At 44.9% G+C, this 18,938-nt stretch overlaps 1 protein-coding gene across 2 annotated transcripts in view; it reads right to left on the bottom strand.

Moving 5' to 3' along the window:
• Positions 1–18,938, bottom strand: part of ATF6 (activating transcription factor 6) — a 74,194-nt gene that overhangs the window by 3,381 nt on the left and 51,875 nt on the right. For both annotated transcript variants that reach the window (XM_039699231.1, XM_039699230.1), the window contains exon 15: positions 14,331–14,415. In XM_039699231.1, coding sequence (XP_039555165.1) covers positions 14,331–14,415 — 85 coding nt within the window. The remainder of the gene's footprint in view (positions 1–14,330; positions 14,416–18,938) is intronic.

Raw genomic sequence — 18,938 nt, 5'->3', positions numbered from 1 at the left:
GTCCTTAGCTGGGACCCTTTCAGAGGCCATCCCTCCAAGTCACCCCTTCTCTCTGTCTTTGGAGGTGCTCTTGGCTCCCACCCAGAAGCTCAGGACCAGTCAGCAGAGGGGCCTGGGCTGCTGGTGCCACTCAGGAGAGGGGACTGGAAACGGGAGCAGAGGGGCACAAGGAGAAGCTGAAGGGCTCAGAGCCTGGAGTCAGCAAATGGGCACATATGGGCTCCCTGTGACACAGCAAGCTGGAAACAGTTCTTCAGCTCTCATGCTGCAGTTGATGGAACCCCAGATACGTGAGAAACAGTGCTCCAAAGCCACAAGTGGGTGAGGTGGGATGGGATGGTGGCCAGGGCCAGGAAAACATCTTGGTAGTGCAGTGACCTTCCCTGCCTAGTCACAGCCAGCACAGAGGGCTATCATTAAGTTCTGGGCACTGCACAAGACAGCAATCCCAAGGGCTGCTCAGGGAAGGCAGGGAGCTGTGCTGTGTGGGTGGCACTGGGGAACCAGCCCAGCCCATTCTGGCCAGCTGGGATCCTGGTCCTCTTGTGCTGACACAGCTCCCTCCCAACAAAGTGTGCCAGGATTAAGTAAGCCACAGTTCTGCTACCCCATGGCAGGAGGGTCTATGTCTGAGTCAACCACAGCGGCAAGAGCTGGGAGGAATCACACTCATGATGAGCTTCTCTGGCCAGCAGGCACACAGGAAATGCACACCTCCCACACAGACATTCACAAAAAGTACCCAAATCATGCCCTCGGCCTGTGAGTTAGCCCGGGAGTGAAAGTCAGGTTTGAAGTTGGCATCTGATTCTTTCCCTTTTTGGGGTACAGACACTGAACTGCTGCAGAAAACCTCTGCAAAAGCTTTGATCTCAGAGGGGTGAGGGCAGCAGTGGGAACGGCTCAATGCCCAGGCATTTCCAGCAGCCTTTCTCATTACCATTAACTCCAAACCGACACAGAAGAGGAAGCAGGATGTTCCTCAAAGACAGCAGTTACTGCTTGGTGCTGCTGCCAGGCACCTGGACCAGCTTCATTCTAAGGAGGGGTCAGAAAGTGGTGGCAGCCCCGGGACACCCAGCCCACCCCAGGCCAGGGTGGGGCTGGTGCTCTGTGAACACCCATGTGATGGTCTCAGCAAAACAACAGGCAAACGTGACCTGAGCACAGCTGGCACAAGCCCCTGTTTGGGAAGACTAGCTCACTGTCATTGCAAAAAATGATTGCACACGGCTCCATCCTGAGCTCGATGCCATTAAACTGCTTCATGAGCTGGATGAGCAATAGACAGCATACTTAGAAGATTTCTGGAATATGCTAAACTGGAGAGATTCCAACAACTTTGGAGTGTCTAGATTGGATGAGACTGCAGTTTTGATAAAAGAGAGAAGCTGTCCAAAATCTTCAGAATGCATTTTCACCACAGCCAGAGCTGGAAAACATGAATAAAAATGGGGCTGGGCAGAAGTACTACAGAAAAACCTTGAGGACTGCAGAGGATCACTGTGGATAAGCCAGCAGAATGACAGGATTAGAAACAACAGCTCCACTACAAGAGAAACATATTTAACTTTGACCAATTTTCTAATGATAATGAAATACAAGCCCTGCATGAAAGTACCCTGGGGAGATGAGACAATCTCCATGATGAAGAGTTTTAAAGGAAAGGCTGGAGGAGCAGCTGCCCATCAAGCCCTTGGGTACCAGAGCTCCACAGACACCTGCATTCGCTCCTGGTGCCTCTGGCCCTGCCTCTCTGTGAGCTGCAAGTCCCTGCTCCTGACCACAGCTGTGGTCAGCACCTTCCCCAAACACAGCACCTCAAGTTGTGGGCTCTCCACTGGACTCCATGGTCCGATCTGATTCCTGTGTCAGATCACTCCTTCTCAGGCTTTCTCTCCTTCCGCTCCCATGCAGTACCAACATCTGGAGGCACCAGTGGGGCAGAGTGGGTTTCCAGAGGGGCTGTGCCCAGCACTGAGCTCAGCAGCTGCCTGTGGCTGATCCCTGGAGGGGTCAGCATGTAACCAGTGCTCAGGCCAGCATGCACTGCCCTGCCTGAGCACACAGCCACCACCCTCCCAGCGAGGCACAGGTAGCAGGGTGTCTGTGAAGCAGAACTGACAGCCCCAGGCTGCTGCCTCTGCTCAGGTGCTGGCTGCAAGGTCAGCACTGCCAGCATGCATTACACAGGGCTGCCCAAGGGCCCGGAGCAATGCTGACACAGAGTGATCTTTACTGCACTGAATTACTTATGACTGATGTTCTGTGGGATTACGTAAATGAAAACACAGGAATGGATCTCCTGTAGAGGTGTCTGGATTTATAAATAGATTTATTGCTCCTCTTTGAAGTTCAGAACATACAGTTTTTCACACAGCGCAGACTCAGGCTTAAGAAGCTGTCCTTGCTGGGCCAAGAGCCTGTGCTGGAGTTAATTATTTGTTAACAGGTTTAAAAGCCATGCTTCAGATGACTGACTATTTCAATAATAGCAAAGGTAATTGTGCCAAGCATTGCAGCTCTGACTGCACTTTCCCAAAGAGCCTTGCTGGCTCTTGCAGGCTGTACCAAAGCAGGCTGAGCTTGGTCTAGGGAACAGAAACCTAATTCCCAGTGCTGCTCTCCCTCAGAAAACAATCATGTTGCAAGATACAACAGATGAAAGCTGAAGTCTGCAGTCCAAACCAAAACCAAATAGGGCTGAGGGCATCAACTACTGCTACAAATTACTGAGGATGATAGAAGATTGTCTTCCTATTTGAAGCACTAGATTTTTAAAACTGTATAGAGACCATAAAAACAAAATCCTCCTTCTTGCCTCAGCAGCACTGACATCTATCAATCAGTTGGCTGTTCCAATGTCTGTGAGATTGAGCACCTACTTCTATGGGAGAAGTAGAAAGGGAGAAGACAGGCAGAGGGCTTGAAAGGCAGGCAATGAAACTTTTGTTCTGCAGTTAGTAAGAACAAAGTCAGCTGTCTCCACAGACTTCAACTCTACATCTGTCATCAGGCTCTTTGGCCCTATGGACACACCTTTCTTAAAGATGTAATTCTGATAATTTATCCTTTCCTACTTACATCTTCCCCAAAATGCTCTGCTGTAACACATGTTCGTTGTGGAAACTGGTATCTGCAGAGAAACTGAAACAGAGCTCCCCTGAAAGGCCACCTGAGCTTGCTGGACTGTTTCAAACACCATGGAAAAGCTTTACAGCTTTCTGAAGGTGCACTCATGCCATACGTACATTTATAGAGCCTTATTCTACCAGAACAATGAGTTTTACTTTACTCTGGGTAATATCACAGTGTATTACCAAAAAAAAACTCAGTGGGACCAATACTCTATCATTCAGTGAGCTCCTCAGACCTCAGGCCCTTTTCTAAGGCCCCAGCTGCCTTTGAAGCAGATAACCCACGTACCTACTGCTGCTTTCTGAGTAGGTGACTTTAAAATGGTCAGAACCTGCCTGGCTCTGTATCTGCTGTGCTCACTGACTAGACATTTAAGGTGCTGTCAGCCACACAGATCTGGACTACATGTCCTTACTCCTGCTAAGGTACAGGGAGGGCAATCACTCATGCCATCCTTACTTTAACTACCCTTCTTTGTCAATAAGGCAGGAGAATCATCCCCTCCCTGCGGGGGTGGGGAGCAGAAGGTTTTTGCTATCCATGGAACCAGTTTAACTGATGTCAAAATAGGAGCCAGCGAATCACCCCTGTGCAAGGTGATCCAAACCCACCAACCCTATCAAAGCCATCTTTGCTGAACAGCCACTCACACTCTGTACTTTCCACAATTCCTTCTAAAGAGAAAGTTTTCAGTCTGTGTCAACACTAATCTACACTTGGAGCCCCTTCTGCAGGCCCATCTCTCACAGCAGCAGAAACCAGGGCAGCTTTCAAAGAGCCACTAACGTGTTCCAGCACCTGGGTGCTTTGAGCAAGCTGCGCCAAGCTGACAATGATAAAGTGTAGCTTTAGGAATGATTTAGCACCTAATTATCCAAATAGTTTTTATTGTAACCTGCCCTGGCCCAATCCAGAGCTTATGTTTAGGGTAGCAGGGCTCAGAAGGCATGAGCTTCAGGAGTTGAAGGCACCAGCTGTGCTCTGCTGCACTGGCCTGCTGAAGGGCTGCAGCTGTCCCCACACATAACTCACAGGGCTCTCTCCACATTGCCACTGCAGCAATCTTCCATCTCATCTCCGTTGAGAAGCCCTGACTGTCCTACCCTGCACATCTGGACAATGTTTCCATCTGAAGGGTTGGTATACACTACCAAATAAGTATATAAATGAAGCAGTGCTACAGACTAAAAATACACTCACTGCAACAACGCAGCAGCATTGCTAAAACATTTACAGATTGGATTGTTGGACAGGATTGTTTGAGGCAAAGGAGAAAGTTATAGTCAAATAACTTCCCTTTTTAAAAGCAAATTCCCACTTGGAACTACTTCTAAACAGAGCAGTTGCAGTGGTCTCACCTCTGTGAACTCAGCTGTCCTCAGTCCCGGGCACAGACTAAGTGAGATCCTGGCATTTCAGTCTCCAGGTCTCCTACCACTTCTCCAACTGTGAGCCCAGCATCTCTAGGAGTACAGAAACTCTGGAGCCACACTACCAAACTCACTCTGACAAGCCACAAGCTGACAGCAGGAGACAGGGTCTCTCTTCATGCCTGATCCATTGGAGCAGTGGTGTCAGGGATGATCCAAGGGAGATGTGCACAGGCATGAGAGGTAAGCTAGAAAACCAGAGGAAACAAGCTCTCAGTGGCCTCTGAAGCAAACAATGGAGCCACCAGAGAGCCTGGCACTGGCTGTGGGTGAGGAGCATCACCTGCCCTTAGCTTACACCACTGTGTGGCTTCTGGAAGAGGCCAGCAGCACCTGTGAGCAACGCAGTCAGTGGCCAATCTGTGCCAGTTGGTGCTTTGCAGAACCTGCTCTAGACTGGGAGGTCTCAGGGAGGGGGAAGGAAAGTTGGTTCTTCCCAGGGACCATGTCCCACTGGATTGCCCACCTCCCTTTTCAATCTTCTTTCATGCTGCATCACTTCCCTCTAAGAGAAAGAACACGAGCCAATGGTCACCTCAGCAAGAGAAGATCAGACTCACCAGTGTTGACCCTCGCAGGCACTTGACTTAAAACTCCCTCAGATGGAGTATTTCTCGGAAAAACAGAGACATTTTTGACAGCTCTGGCTGTGTATACCTGTGTTGTTGGCAGGGTAGCATTGCTGCAGGATGGCCCTATTTAAAATCTAACCATCTGTGACAATGCTAATGACAAGAGGTAAAAACCCAAAGAGAAAACAAAGACAAGGGTAAGGAGCTCTGCTGCACAGAAAACTCTTGGGAGTGAAGGAAAGAGGCTAGAGGAAGAGCAATGCTCTTAGTCAGAACCATCCCATGCCCACTTAGGAGGCACTAAAAGGATAAACAAACTTCCCACACTGCCTGCAAATCCAGACCTACCAACTTTACAAGACATAAAACTGCACATAGGAGAGTAGCCTAGAAAGGCATTCCAGTAAAGGCTTCTTTCAAGAACTAGGGCTGGAGGGCTTGTCCTAGGACCAGGGCACTGCTCCCTCTGAGTGCAGGAGGGACTGGGAGCCAGGACATCTTCCCAGCACAGACCTGTGTATGAACCTACTGGTAACAACCCCTTCACTGCAAATGGGACAGTCTGTTTCCACCTTTTAGAGAGACGCTAATCTGTGAGTGAGCCTTCCCTCTTGTCTCACAAAAGCTTGCTTCCTTTCAGCAGTCTCAAAGAACCATCTTTTTCCAAGATTTTTGAACACTCAGTATGTTGCTGTGCTGAAGGGACCACCCTTATCCTCGCTCACTCTCCCTCTGGGGCCTCCAATGGAGCACTAAGGTAGGGCTTTCCTCTGCAGGAGCTGTGCTCTCTTCCCAATCTGTTGCATGTGCCAGGACACACTCAACTCCCACAGATTCTGCCAACTGGTGCAGAACTGAGACTTCAGTTGAAGCCATTTTTTAAAAGTTTGCCTTATTTGTCACCTGCCTGATATTTAACAGCCTCAGTTGTTAATACCAGCACAAGAATACTTTACTCCTTCCTTCTGCAGTGCTGACTTCCACTTTAAGTACTCCTTTACGCCTTGGTCCTCCACAGGCACTAGAGATTCCCTGGCAGGCTTCCTCTCAAAAATATTTTTACTATTTCTTTTATGCCTCAGGCATGCTGTTGCTCAGTATCTTTTTCTGGCTTAACTTTTTATGGTTTGACATTTAGTCTGCCAGAAATTATCCTCTTTTCCCCCCACTCCCCATTCCCTCATTTGGCTACAATGTCCATTGTTTAAAAGATATCTTCTTACTTCTATGGATTGACTTTAACATGTTACTTAACTTAAGCCTGTAGTATTTTTTAGTCTTCTTTTAAAGATTTTTGCAGTGAGATTTTAATCAATCTTCATTTACCAGCATTTTAACCCCACTAGTTTTTCCTTTAATGTTTTCCTGTTTTATTTAGCCCTTACCTTTGAACTGTGGCATTTCAAGTTGCAGGCACTTACATAAAATTAATTTAACTACTAGACTTGATGTTTATTTTCAAGAGGCAACATCATGTTTGTAATGACATGGACCTTGCCTATTACCCAGTATCTCTTGTATCCTGGTGTTGAAGTGTGTCACTGATTTAAAACTGAAGGCTGGTGAGAGCCTGTATTCCCTTACAGTTGAAATGTCTTTATAGCTTGGACGGTATCCAAAGAGTGAGCTGAACTTTCCACCTGTCTAACTTGGGTACATAAAGTTACCTCATTTATTTAGATACTGCAATCAGCTCTTGCTTGTAGGAGTGTTTTTTACACCATCTTCTGTCTGTGTGGGGCGAGCGCTCTGCTGCACACGAGCTTCTGTGACCCAACATGTGTCAGTCAGCGATGGAAGCACTGCAGAGCCTGTCTGAGCGCAGCGTGCAATAACGAGAGACGGACCCTGCAAACACTTCTGCCTCCCAGCTACAGCAACAGGAGATTTACAGCTTTCATGTGCAAGTCCTACTCTGGTACAGGGGTGCCTCCTTTTCCATAGAGAGGTGTAGCTGGGGCTGGCAGTCATTTCTTCATCCACATTCGCCCAGAAGGTGTTTGTGCTAGATGGGGATATGGCACAGCCTGCTCCTCTGGAGCTGCTACAGACTCAGACAGGATGGAGGGAGATGATTTACTTAATAAAGTGGGGAATGAACAAAAATGTCCTTCAGGAACTCAGGATGTGCTTTTCAAATACTTTCCAAGCCCAGAAGATGCCCAGGAAGCCCAGCAGGAAGCACCAGGGGTGAGGCGGGCTGTATGAAGATGTGAGGGAAGCGCAGCCTGGAGGACAGACCCAGGATCTGAGGAGCAGGGAAAAGCTTCCCAGCCTTGCTGTTAGGAGTCTCTTTAGAGACTAACCCAAACACTCCAACAGGCCCTCTCAGACTGCTGTTTTCACCCGTCTCTAGGTTTACTCCAGTGATGTTCTCAAGTCAGAACTCATAAATGTGAACCTCCTCTACCAGCTCTGTTGCAGCTTTTCGTGTTTTTACAGGGTGAGCTCATTATGGATAATTATGCTTCAGATCACTGCAGAAATAAAGAATTACCAGAGTTGGCTTATGTATCACAAACATAAAACTGTTTGCCACCTATAATTTCACACCAAGAGGAATTCTATAATCTTGAATTTACAACATTTGAAGATATATTAAGGCAGATTGGCTGGGCTAGAGGTTAGAATTACAACATGCTGCAAACAGCACAACATAGCCAGGATGGCAACAGTAACCTCACAGACCGGGGTGAAAGTTCCCTCTTTGCTTTGCAGCACAGCTCTCAGCACAGTGAACCTCAGAAGAGCACATGCCCACACCAGCACCAGCATGCAGGGCTAACAAACATCCAGGAGACACACACGTGCTCAGTTCAAACCAACTCTGCAATTCCACACTGGCATTCGTGCTGCCAGCCTATGGCAATGGCTTCTTTTTAATTATACTTTGTGAATTTTACAGAAGTGCGTCATTCCTACGGAAAAAAAAATCTGCTGTAATAACTCGACACTGGCATTGGAAATACTAAGTATGAAGTCCAATTAATTTATGACTAGTTCTCTGCCCCCTTGGTGAATGGTGTGTTCCCAGCAAAATGCCATCTGCAGCAGCTACCCTGTCTGCACAGGGAGCACCAGGTATGCTGGGGCTTGTCCTGCTCTAGCAAAACCCCTGAGATACTCTTTTCTGTATTAATTAAGGGCCAAAAGGCACTGAAGATCCTCTGAAATAACCTTCCTGTTCTTTTGAATGCATAAAAATAGATTACTCATTTAGTAATTTAGGTAAACAGCTCGTTATGAAAAGTCATTAGGGAATAAGCCTTCATGATTTCATTTCTTGTTCGTTTCCTGTCTAAATAAATAAACATGAACTCAAGTGACACAGATTCCATTACTTTTGCGCACAGATTCTTGAATGATTTATTTCTTACTTTTTTGAATAATTTAATCTCCTCCTTTCTGTAAAAGACAGCATATTAACAACCATGGCTGGGGAGAGCAAAGTCTTTCAAAGGTAACAAAAGCAGCTGAAAACTTCTATTTAGGATTTAATCTAGGCAATGATCAATTCTGACTTAAAGAAATGCAGGAAAGTTTGAGGCAATATTTTGTTTTGACAAACTGCACTGCTACTTTGAGAACAGAAATGTGAATGGCAGCATCTTACAAGATTACTAAAATCTGTTGTTAAAATTCCTTGTTAAACAATGTTCTGCCATCATTTTGATCCTGACCTCTGCAGTACAGCTTTACACGAGCACGGGAGCAGAAGTACATCTCTGACATTGGCAAATCCTCCTAATTACAGGAGAACCACATTAGTGGTGCTGGCCCATGGCTGCACACAGGACACTGCAGGCTCTGTCCCAGCCCAGGCTCAGGAATCAGCTGCTGCAGTGAGGTCTAATCACAGCTCTGACTCTTCCCTCCTCAAACTTCACCAAACAACTTTTATTCCTCAACTGGCAGCTCAAGAAGCAAAAGAATGGCAGTTTCAAAATGACTGGAATGACAGCATTGGAGACATTCTTAGATGTATTTCCCTACACCGTTTTAGAGAACTTGACGGACTCCCAGTGACTTTCCCAAAAAACCTTAGCAGTCACCCTTCTTTCATCTCACATCTAGGTTCTAATCCCACGTACACAACTCCAGAGCCTTCTGGTCACACACTACAGCTTGTAAGGCTGCACTGAGTTCTCAGCACCTTCTTTTAAATGCAGATAAAAGCAGAAACACTGAGGGAGGTATCTCTATAGCTCATGCTTGTGCAGCCAAGAGATGCATCCTCTATACCTAGCAGAGGGCATGAGCTTCCCAGCCTCGTGCCAAGGACAGCAGCTGTGAGAGGGAGCCATGGGTACCATGACTTGGCTTTTAGGCACAGGGAGAACAATGAGGGACAACAGCTATGGATAGCAGGGACCATCACCCTCCTGGAAACTGCACTGGAACTATCCAAAGCAAGAAAGAGGCTTCCCAAAATGTCAAGCAGTAACCTTCAGGCAAGGCAGCTGCTGTTAAGTCAGATAAGTGTTGTTTTAGACCTTCCTCAATGACTGTGAATTCTGTTTCTTGCTCTGAAAAAAGGAAACAGTATCTTTTGTTTGCTTGACCCTGAAAGGCAGAGGAAGTTGAAGACTTTATTTATTCAACCCTAAGACATGGGAACTTACAGACCATTGTCACTTCCCAAGGAGCTTTTGTTTTCATTTTCCTCCTCAGCCTGTGTGGGTTCTGTTAGCCTTACAGATTTTCCACAGACTGTTTGCTACCAGCCTAGGACATCTGTGACTTGCTTGCACATGGCTGTCAGTTGAAGGGAGGTTCTTCGTAGCTGCATGCAAATAATCATGCTGCTTGATGGCAGAAATCACCCCAGTTTTGATCAAAAAGCCTTACCATTAGATCTGTTTTCCACCTTTTTAATTAGAACGTATATTATTTCAGAGCACTTTTGAAGTCTGTTACATCAGTATGATGATGGATGGCAAGAAGGAAAGGTGATGGAACTGCTCAGGAATCAGAAATTGGCCAGCACAACAGAGCACATGGACTCTGCTGAAGTCAGCACTCCATTCCATTTCTGCCTTTGGGAGATTATTTTGCTGTTGGATTTCATGACAAAAAGCAATCCTCAGGAGAAGAGGGCTCCTTAAGCAGGTTAAGGAGGGTCAGGTTATCAAGGGTCACACAAACAGCTGTCTCAAAGACAGACTGAAGACAAGCCTGACTGGGCTCCATCAGACAAAGGACCTATCCAGAGTATTTATAAAAAATTCAAAACTCTCTGTCATGGTTGCTAATTCCAAGAAAATGAGCCTTAGATTTCACCAGGGGCTTTCTCATCAGGTCTCTCACTTTTGTTTTGGCCTAGAGCACAGACACCAACAACCAGCTTAAAGAAAGTGAATGATGGAAAGACTTTCACATATAGGACACTTTTGCACTGGGATCCTAAGAAGAAAAAAGCCTTTTTGGTCTCTGTGTTGCTGCTAAGGCCACTGGTGAGTACACACCAGTACAGACACTTGGAGCTGCTCCTACCAAGAGCAAGTCCATGCTGTGAGAGTCCCCCACCTAACCCCAGGGAGAATTGCATTCCTGAAAGGGGTTTCGTGGGCCAAACATTGAACTGGCTCTCTGGCACTGCCTGTCCTCACTCCTGTGTGCTGCACAGAGCAGCAGCCCTGCTGCAGACACAGAAGGCTTGTGCTCAGGGTGGGGAGAGTGGTTCAGCTTTGCTGTTCTCTATAGGTTACTTGGATCCAAAGATCCATGCTGCAACCCGCTGCAGTTAAATAAATAGAGGGCTAATGGCAGATGGTTTCACTTAAACTTCAAGAAAGGCACCGCCTATATGTCAATTTGGAATTGGAGTAATGAGCCAACAACATTCTGAATTAAAATAAAAGCAAATTTAGGAATGAAACCTACTGGAGACTTAACTGGTCTCAAGTGCATAGTTAGATTTCTAAAGTAATAGCTGCAATCCAGCATAACAAACATGACTTGCTTGAAAACAAAAGCCTGAGTTAAACTGTAGATTGCAGTTTGTTTTCATTCCCATGAGATACTGCAAGATGTTTCTTCTTGGAATAACTTCTCAGGAAGGCACACCAATGGTGCCTCCAAAACCACATAGAGTGGGACTAGGACTCCCCAGTTCTGCGTTTTTCCTTCCAGGTTTACCAATGCTGAGGCCCTTAGGTACCATCAGACAGATTTTCTGTGAGTATTGCATGTGGTCACAAATGCTGGTGCTTTGACATTGGGCAGAGGCAGGTCAGAATTGGGCCTGGCTGCCTGCAGGGGCCGAGGGCAGAGCTGTACCATGGGACAGCAGCCAGAAGGGACATGCCACAAGGGGAAAGGACTGCCAGAGCATCTGGGGAGGCAGAAAAGGAAGAGCTGCCAGCAAGCATTGATTGTGAACTGGGGCACGGCCCAGCAAGCTTGGAAAGGAGCTATGACCAGGGAGGAAGAAGGAATGGGGAGTAGGAGGTGGAGGACTAACATGTAACAATATGTAACAAGTTCCCATACTTAAAAAAATTAAACTTACACATATTTAACACATTTTAACATATTAAACATATTCAAATAGGCAAATAGGTTTCTGTGCACCTGCACAGTGAGGATCTGGTTCTACCCTAATGCTCTCTGAGGGGCATGGGTGATTCAGGCTGACCGTGAGAAGGAGCACATGGCAAGTTGCAAGGTAATGGCTGTTTTTACTCTTTTCCAGCATAGAGCAACTGAATACTTGAAATACTTGAAAGCAAATTTTTATCTGGAAAATTAAGAACATGCTGCTATTGCCTTGTACAAGATCTCCTTTTAAACTTTGATCTCATTGACTGCACACACATTGGGCAGAGGCAGGTCAGTTTTTCCTCCCAGAAAAACTCTTCAGGCTGTAGCCTTGACTCTGCTTTGTACACTTGTGAAAACTGCCGGATCACCCATGCAGGACAGCAGTGGACAATGCATTCCACTCCATACTCATTGTCCATACCTGTTCTCTGTCCCCACAGCCAGCAGTGGGGATGGCTCAGGCCAGCTAAAGGCAGTCTCTAGTGGGCCTCAGAAGGCACCAAAACAATCTAAGTGTGACCAGAAAAGGGTGACTTGTCTGCTGGGAAAAGACTGTCCAAGTAGTTCAAAGGGCTGGTTCTCAACTGCCCTTGTCAAGTATTTCATCTTTGGAAACAGCGTTATGGGTGAACTTCAGTGCACAGTAAAAGACCCCGCAGAAGCAAGTGATGAAGTTCTGAAAAAAATTCAAAACAAAGACCTCTTCACTTGTATTCCTGTCATCTCCTCTGCCAGGGCTGTGGCAGTAAAAAGGAAGGGCAAGGAAGTGGCAGTAGAAAAGGTTTCCCTTCTTGCACAGAGATCTGGCTCAGGCACAAGGAAAGAGGGGACAAGTTCTTACACTGAAAGTTTTGCCAATTTCTCCAAAGGAGACTTGTCCTTTTCCAGCAGCCAACTCTCTGCAGGTGCACAAAGAATTAAGGTGGGCTTAAGACAGCTGGGAGGAAAGCTTTGTTGTCAGCTAGCTCCCAGATGCTTGTGCAGATCATCTCCAGTCCACAAAGAGGCAGAATAGGGTGGAGAAGCAATTTTCTCAAAGGACAGAAATGGATTCTTCTCCAGACAGAACATTTTAGGGAATAATTTCCTATGGTTATCAATAGTCAAACTGAAAATTAAGCCAAGTTACCTACTGGCTCTTGTGTATCTTGTAACTTTTCCCCCAACTCTGGGTGCCACAGAGGAATCCATGTTTGATGCCGTTGTTTACTTAATGCTATTCTTGTGTCTCATCTGTTTCGACATCTCTGCCCAAATCCCTGGACATTTTTTTTTATTTCCTGGATTATGCTGATGTTCCAAAGAAAAAAATCTCGAAGAACTGATGAAAATATAATTTCACAATGTTTCATTATTTATGGATAAGATTTGTCACTGGATTCTGATGCATATTTTCCAAATTTTATTTACTCCAGCAAAAGAAAAGTTATTTCAAGTAAGAACAGGACTCAGTAAAATGTTAAGAAGAAATAATTTGTAATTTAGAAATAGTGTTTGTACTTCAGTGATAAAGTGCCCACTTGCATGTGATAATTGAGGTCAGCCAGAAAAGGATTTTTGTAATAGACATAAAAAGTGAGGTTCAGGCAGATAAATGCCAAAAATAATTCTGATACATCTAATAAAAATTCCCCTAGGACAGCTGTACAGATTATCACACTCGGCTGCACTGCATGGGAAAGTACAATTATCAAAATGCTGAAAGCCTGAACTGATTCTTTTTTTCTTAGTTTATGGAAATTCGCATCATCAGATAATGTTTTCAGCATGCTGGGATTTTACAATAACATTTGGGTTTATGATTCACATGTACTGTAAAACACAGATGTTTTAAAAAAGCATTATGTGCACAGTTGTTCAAAAAGTAAAGTTTACACTGCTCCAGGGTTCTCAATGCATTTGATGCATGTGGCAGTGACCCTGTGTCCCAACCTGGCAATTCCTCACCATCTGAATTGATATATTTGTGCAGGTCATGTCCTGTCTCTAATGTGGGACTGAAATGCTGACCCAGAACATTTCTGTGCTCTAATGAGCCCGTGCCCCAGTGCAAAGCTGTTTTCTCTGCTGTCCTGCAGCACGGTAACGTGATGATTATTAATCCTGACCAGGCAGTGCTGAGAGGTCCCACTCACACTGAGTGTTGTATAACAGCATGGTAAACAGCTGAGGAGGGCCAGGGAAGGCAGTCAGTATCCTAACAAACCAGCAAGGCCAAGGAATTTCCCCTGCTAAGCACGCATAGGAGGAACCCAAATGAGAAGATGAGGACAGTCTCCATGGGCTCTGTGAGCCACCAAGTTAGAGAGGTTAAATCCCATTCATGTAACACTTAATCAGCTGGGTACAAATCACCAGGACTGGATGGCACCCTCCCCATCCTTGAAGGAGCCAGAATGCACAACTGCTGGCCAAATCCCCACCTCTCCTCACAGTCTGGGTGACCAAGCATGGGAGATCTGCCAGCACTCCAGCTCCAACGGGGACCCTGGCAACTAAACCCCAGTAATGATCAGTTTAACTTCTTTTGCAAAGCTATAATGAAAGACATTTGGCCTAAGTTTGCTTTTCATGTACGAGTCAGTCACATCTCTGAAACTGTTCTGAAACGGTTCCCTTATCGTTCCCTTTCTTCTTTTGCACTTACCATTGATGTTTACAGCTGGCAGCACTATAGACATTTTTGGTCTCCTGGTCTTATTATGTGTGGTGGCTGGCAGTAGCAGGTGGTCCTGGAAAACAGCAGAAAAGATGTGTTAAATCTACTCTCAAAGCAGAGAGCTGGGAAAATGCCTTTCCACTCTCTCTTACTGGCATTCCACACTGAACTGTTTACAACAGCTCAGAAAATTCATATTGTTAAGGGAGTCTTCCAAAAGTCACAGCAATTGCTCATGCTGTGTAACCAAGAAGAAATCCCTATTGCATGCAGCAGAATATGAAAAAGCCTTGATCATGTGGAAAGAGATGGAAACTACTATTAAGCCCTCATTCAACAGAGTGCTTATGTATATGATTAAAGTAATTTAACTTGACTTCAATGATATTTAAACATATGTTTAAGGACCTTGCTGAATTGAAACTTTTACTTGCACAGCTGTTTACTTTCTATGTAAGCCGTCTTGCTGTCTCTGTGAAGCTCTACACCACATGCCTCGTGCAGCAGGACTGCACTGCTCAGAGCAGGGCTGGGGTGTGAAACACAAGCTCTGCTGACAACACCCTCCAGGGAAGTTGGATGGTGAAGATGTGCCTTGGTATCTGATCTCTCCTGGGCACTGCTGTAAGGCAGCAGTAAGTGCCCTGGCTGTGACAGTGGAAGCTGCATCTGCAGGAAACAGACCTGCTCTGGATACAGACCTGGCCTGCAAGGAAAAACACAGCCCTTCTTCAGAGTTCTTTTGCTGTTGCTGAACTCAAGCTGCTCAACTTGCAGCCTAGAAAAATATGGTTCTTCCCTTATCAATGGAACTTAAAAGCTCCGATCCAGGCGTCTCCCATATTATTAAGCCAGTTTGATGCTCTAATTTCATGCTTTCCCATGTTTTTCCCATACAAACATCTCATACTTTTGGGCAAGGTTATCTTTTTGGCAAACTGAATTAGACTTCCTTCAGGATACATTAATTTATTCATGTCAGGGTAACTGTAATTTTGCCATGTTAAAATACAAACACTACAGTGTTGTATGTAAGATCTGGGGAACTGAATTACACACAAAGTTAGGTGCTAAATATGTCAAGATATTCTGTAGATACACTGCAGTAATATCACTTTCTTTCTCTTTTTTTCCCATCAAAAATTTCCCTCCCCCAGAACACCAAATAACACACAAAATGAGAAGAAAACATTACTTAAATAAATGTCTGCAAAAAACATTTTGGTAACCAAAATTACAAAACCACTCTGGTATAATTCTCAGATCACACATGTAATTCCCATTTCACTTTTGAACCGCTTAAGATTAAGACAACATTCACTAAGACAATGACCTTACATGAAAACTCTTCTTGAAATCCAACGTTCCCAAAGGAATAGGCCTAAGATGTCCATTAAATTACATTTTGTAACAATGCCCTTGCCACAAATTGATGACTATTTTTAGCAGACCTTAAAAATGCTTATATGTTAGTTTTTTTTTTTCATTTTCAATGCTTCTGAGAGTCCATCACTACCTACCAAACCACAAGTACTGCACAGAAGATCACCTGAGAGTCATTACAAGTAGCAACTGCTTTTTGCTAACCTGTCTGAAGACTGGTGCATTAATCTATGCTGCCTTATAATGGCACCTTTATTTACTGTATATATAAATTGTATTAAGAGATACCACAAGGATTTTACAGTTGCATTCAAACATGCTTTGGAGTTGCTGCACAACCTCCCAGTGATTCAACACCAACTCTGGAGAAAAACAAAAAGCTCTAAACACACATTGCCACCAGGAGCTAATGTGCAAGATGCACACATTGTCTGGAAGCTGCCCATCTATGAGGAGACATTTTATAAATCTGGAACTGGTGAAATTTATCAATCTCTCTAACCACCTTTATCTTTCATATGCATTGTGACAATCAGTGCAAACTTGCAAAGTTACCTAACTACCCTCATTCTTCACTGAAGTCGAAGGGTATGCTGTAGAATGTCAGATATTCTGACCACAGTTAGCAACCCACAATATTCTCAAGCCCAAAAGTCTTCAAGTAGTCCAAATCTTTTATTTGAAAACAAAACATAATTAATTCTATGCCACAGAAATGAGCATACAGATCAGTGATTTGGATGATATCAGACATTTAGAAGCACTGTTTGAATGCATTTCTTAAATGTCTTGTGCCATTTTGAAGGATGCTGAATTGCACCCCAGAGGGGGCTGTGACACTATCACTCATCCCTAATTTTAAACAGTAGACAAAAAAAAACCAAACCCAAACCTAAATTAAAATACTGTTTGTGATATTAACACATGGTATAAAACTGAAAATTAATAAAAACAAATTTTGCAAGTCAGCACCTGGCTCAGGAGCATGAGTGTCAACCAGAGGCAGAATAAATCAGAACTATTACCCAACAACAGATGGCTTTGGCTTGGAGCAGGAACTGCACTTAGACGACAGTTTAAATAGACAAAGCAGACCTGAGACTGCTGGCAGAATGACTGGAAAAATATCAGCCTGGAAAGAATATTTCAAATGAGATCCTTGCTTCAGCATTCTCATTTTGGTTTTGATCATCTCTGCAGTTCTGTGATACTGAAGCCAGATGAGATGGACATATAGATACAGACACAGATACTAAAAATCCAGCCATGAACACGTTACCTTAATTTAATAAGTCTCAACAACACGTGGGACTGCAATAAGGATTCTGAGGTTTCTTGTGTATCAGATCAGTGTTATCAGGGCTCCAGCAGGGATAAAGCTTTAGAGCCTCATGTATCTCCAACCCGACAGCCAAACGGCAATGGAAATCCTGTCCCACTGTGTTACAATATTCCAAAAGTCCTGCTGCTCCTGCAGCTCCAGCCTCAGCCTCATGACATGTGGTTTGGTACCCAAAATCCCTCCTACCTAGACGCATGAAAATATGGAGACGTTTTAGCTTTCATTCTCATTTTTAGGTTAAAAAATTGGTTTAAACTCTCATAGTTTTAAGGATGTAAACAAAACATCATCACTGCATACCATGAGGTTTCATTAAACAGATGAAAACAATGCTAGGCATGGGTCTTTTTGATTCAATTTTGTTTCTTAAACTATCACCACTTCTAAGCTGGACTCTTGGCTTTTAAATTAACAGAACTGGCAATAGTGCTTGTTTTGGCTTTTGCAATGCATATCCCATCAGCCACAGCACCTCCCAGGGAGCAGTCCTGCACCTCCTCCATTCCTGCTTCATTGTGTGACAGAAACACATAGGAATTAATCCTCGCAGTATGCCCACGACAGAGGAAACTATTCCAGGGAATGTTTGGAGGAGAGGTGCAAGCATTTCAGGGAAGCTCACGTGACAGGGGACACAAAGGAGCTGATTTCCAGCCCCGAAAGGCGCTGCACTCTCAGCAGGAGCTGTCTTTCCTCCTGTCCCAGGGGCTTCCCTCTGTCAAATCAATTCCCCCAGATTTTTCTTACCTTCTTAGTTGTTGAGCTTAGGTATGGATAAGTATTTTTCAAAAGGCTTTTCTGAGGTCTTAATTAAGGACACTAGATTGAGATGTGCTTTGTTAAAGCACATTTAGCACATCTGCCTGTGTGAACACTGCTGGTGATGCTGCTGCCGAGCCTCGGACCCCTCGGGGTGGCTGGGAGCATGTACCCTGCAAAGTGCAGCTGTGATCCATGCGGGAGCCAAGGCTCCAGGAACACAGCCCCCGCCCGACTTCCCACAAAGACTTTGTCAAGATGTCCCAGGGAGCCCTGCTCTTCATTAAGAGCTTCATCTCTGACAAACCAAGGATAACCTTTTGCAAAAACAAGCGACATTTGTTGCTTTGCAGCAATAAAAGCTCCAAGGAGACTGGATTAAAATACCAAAGGAAAACTTTAATGCGCTACTCTGGTAATTTGCCTTGATGAGGAGATTTGATCTTTACCATGGCCTTGGAGACGTGCTCTGTGCTAGAATGTTGCAACAAAGGCAGTTGCCAGAGCAAAGGAGGCAAAGGGAGCCAGGCGTGCCAAAGGGCACTCTGTCATTCCATCCAGCAGCTTCCCAAGGCTTCTTACAGCAAACAAGCACTGGAGCTGGGCTTTTTTTCATCTCTTTTTATGACTAAGAAGTCTCCCAGGGAATTGTGTGCCTCAACCTCTTCCAGCCTGAATCTTCCCGCTGTGGTTGCAGGACCACATTACAGCCACTGCTGACCCGGGCTGAGCTGATGCCTTAGATTTTAGCTTTTATATTTTTCATATTCCGTACTGCTTTAGTGTGTAGCTCTGAGATTCCTCTCTTCACAGAGCAGCTAGACAAAACAATTCCTTCCCTAGCTTGGGACCAAGGACAATGACCCAAATCTTGGGCCCAAGAGGACAAACAATGTGGGCTGAAGAGAGAAAAACAAGAAGGATGGGGCTTCATAACCTAAAGCTGTAACTGGACAATTAACATCAATATGCTAATTAACCAGACCTTATAAAGTGAGAGACCTCACAACCAGTCATCCATTTTTGTGACCATTTTGGGTTCACCTTGCTGGGCTCTTGTGCTGCCCAAGGTGGATCCATTGAGGCCTTTCAATAAATCCCTACTTTATTCT

The sequence above is a fragment of the Passer montanus genome, unplaced genomic scaffold (genome assembly GCF_014805655.1).
Source record: "Passer montanus isolate IOZ18808 unplaced genomic scaffold, ASM1480565v1 scaffold131, whole genome shotgun sequence".
Taxonomy (NCBI): domain Eukaryota; kingdom Metazoa; phylum Chordata; class Aves; order Passeriformes; family Passeridae; genus Passer; species Passer montanus.
The sequence above is the reverse complement of the archived record's forward strand: the minus strand, read 5'-3'. Positions and strand labels throughout refer to the sequence as shown.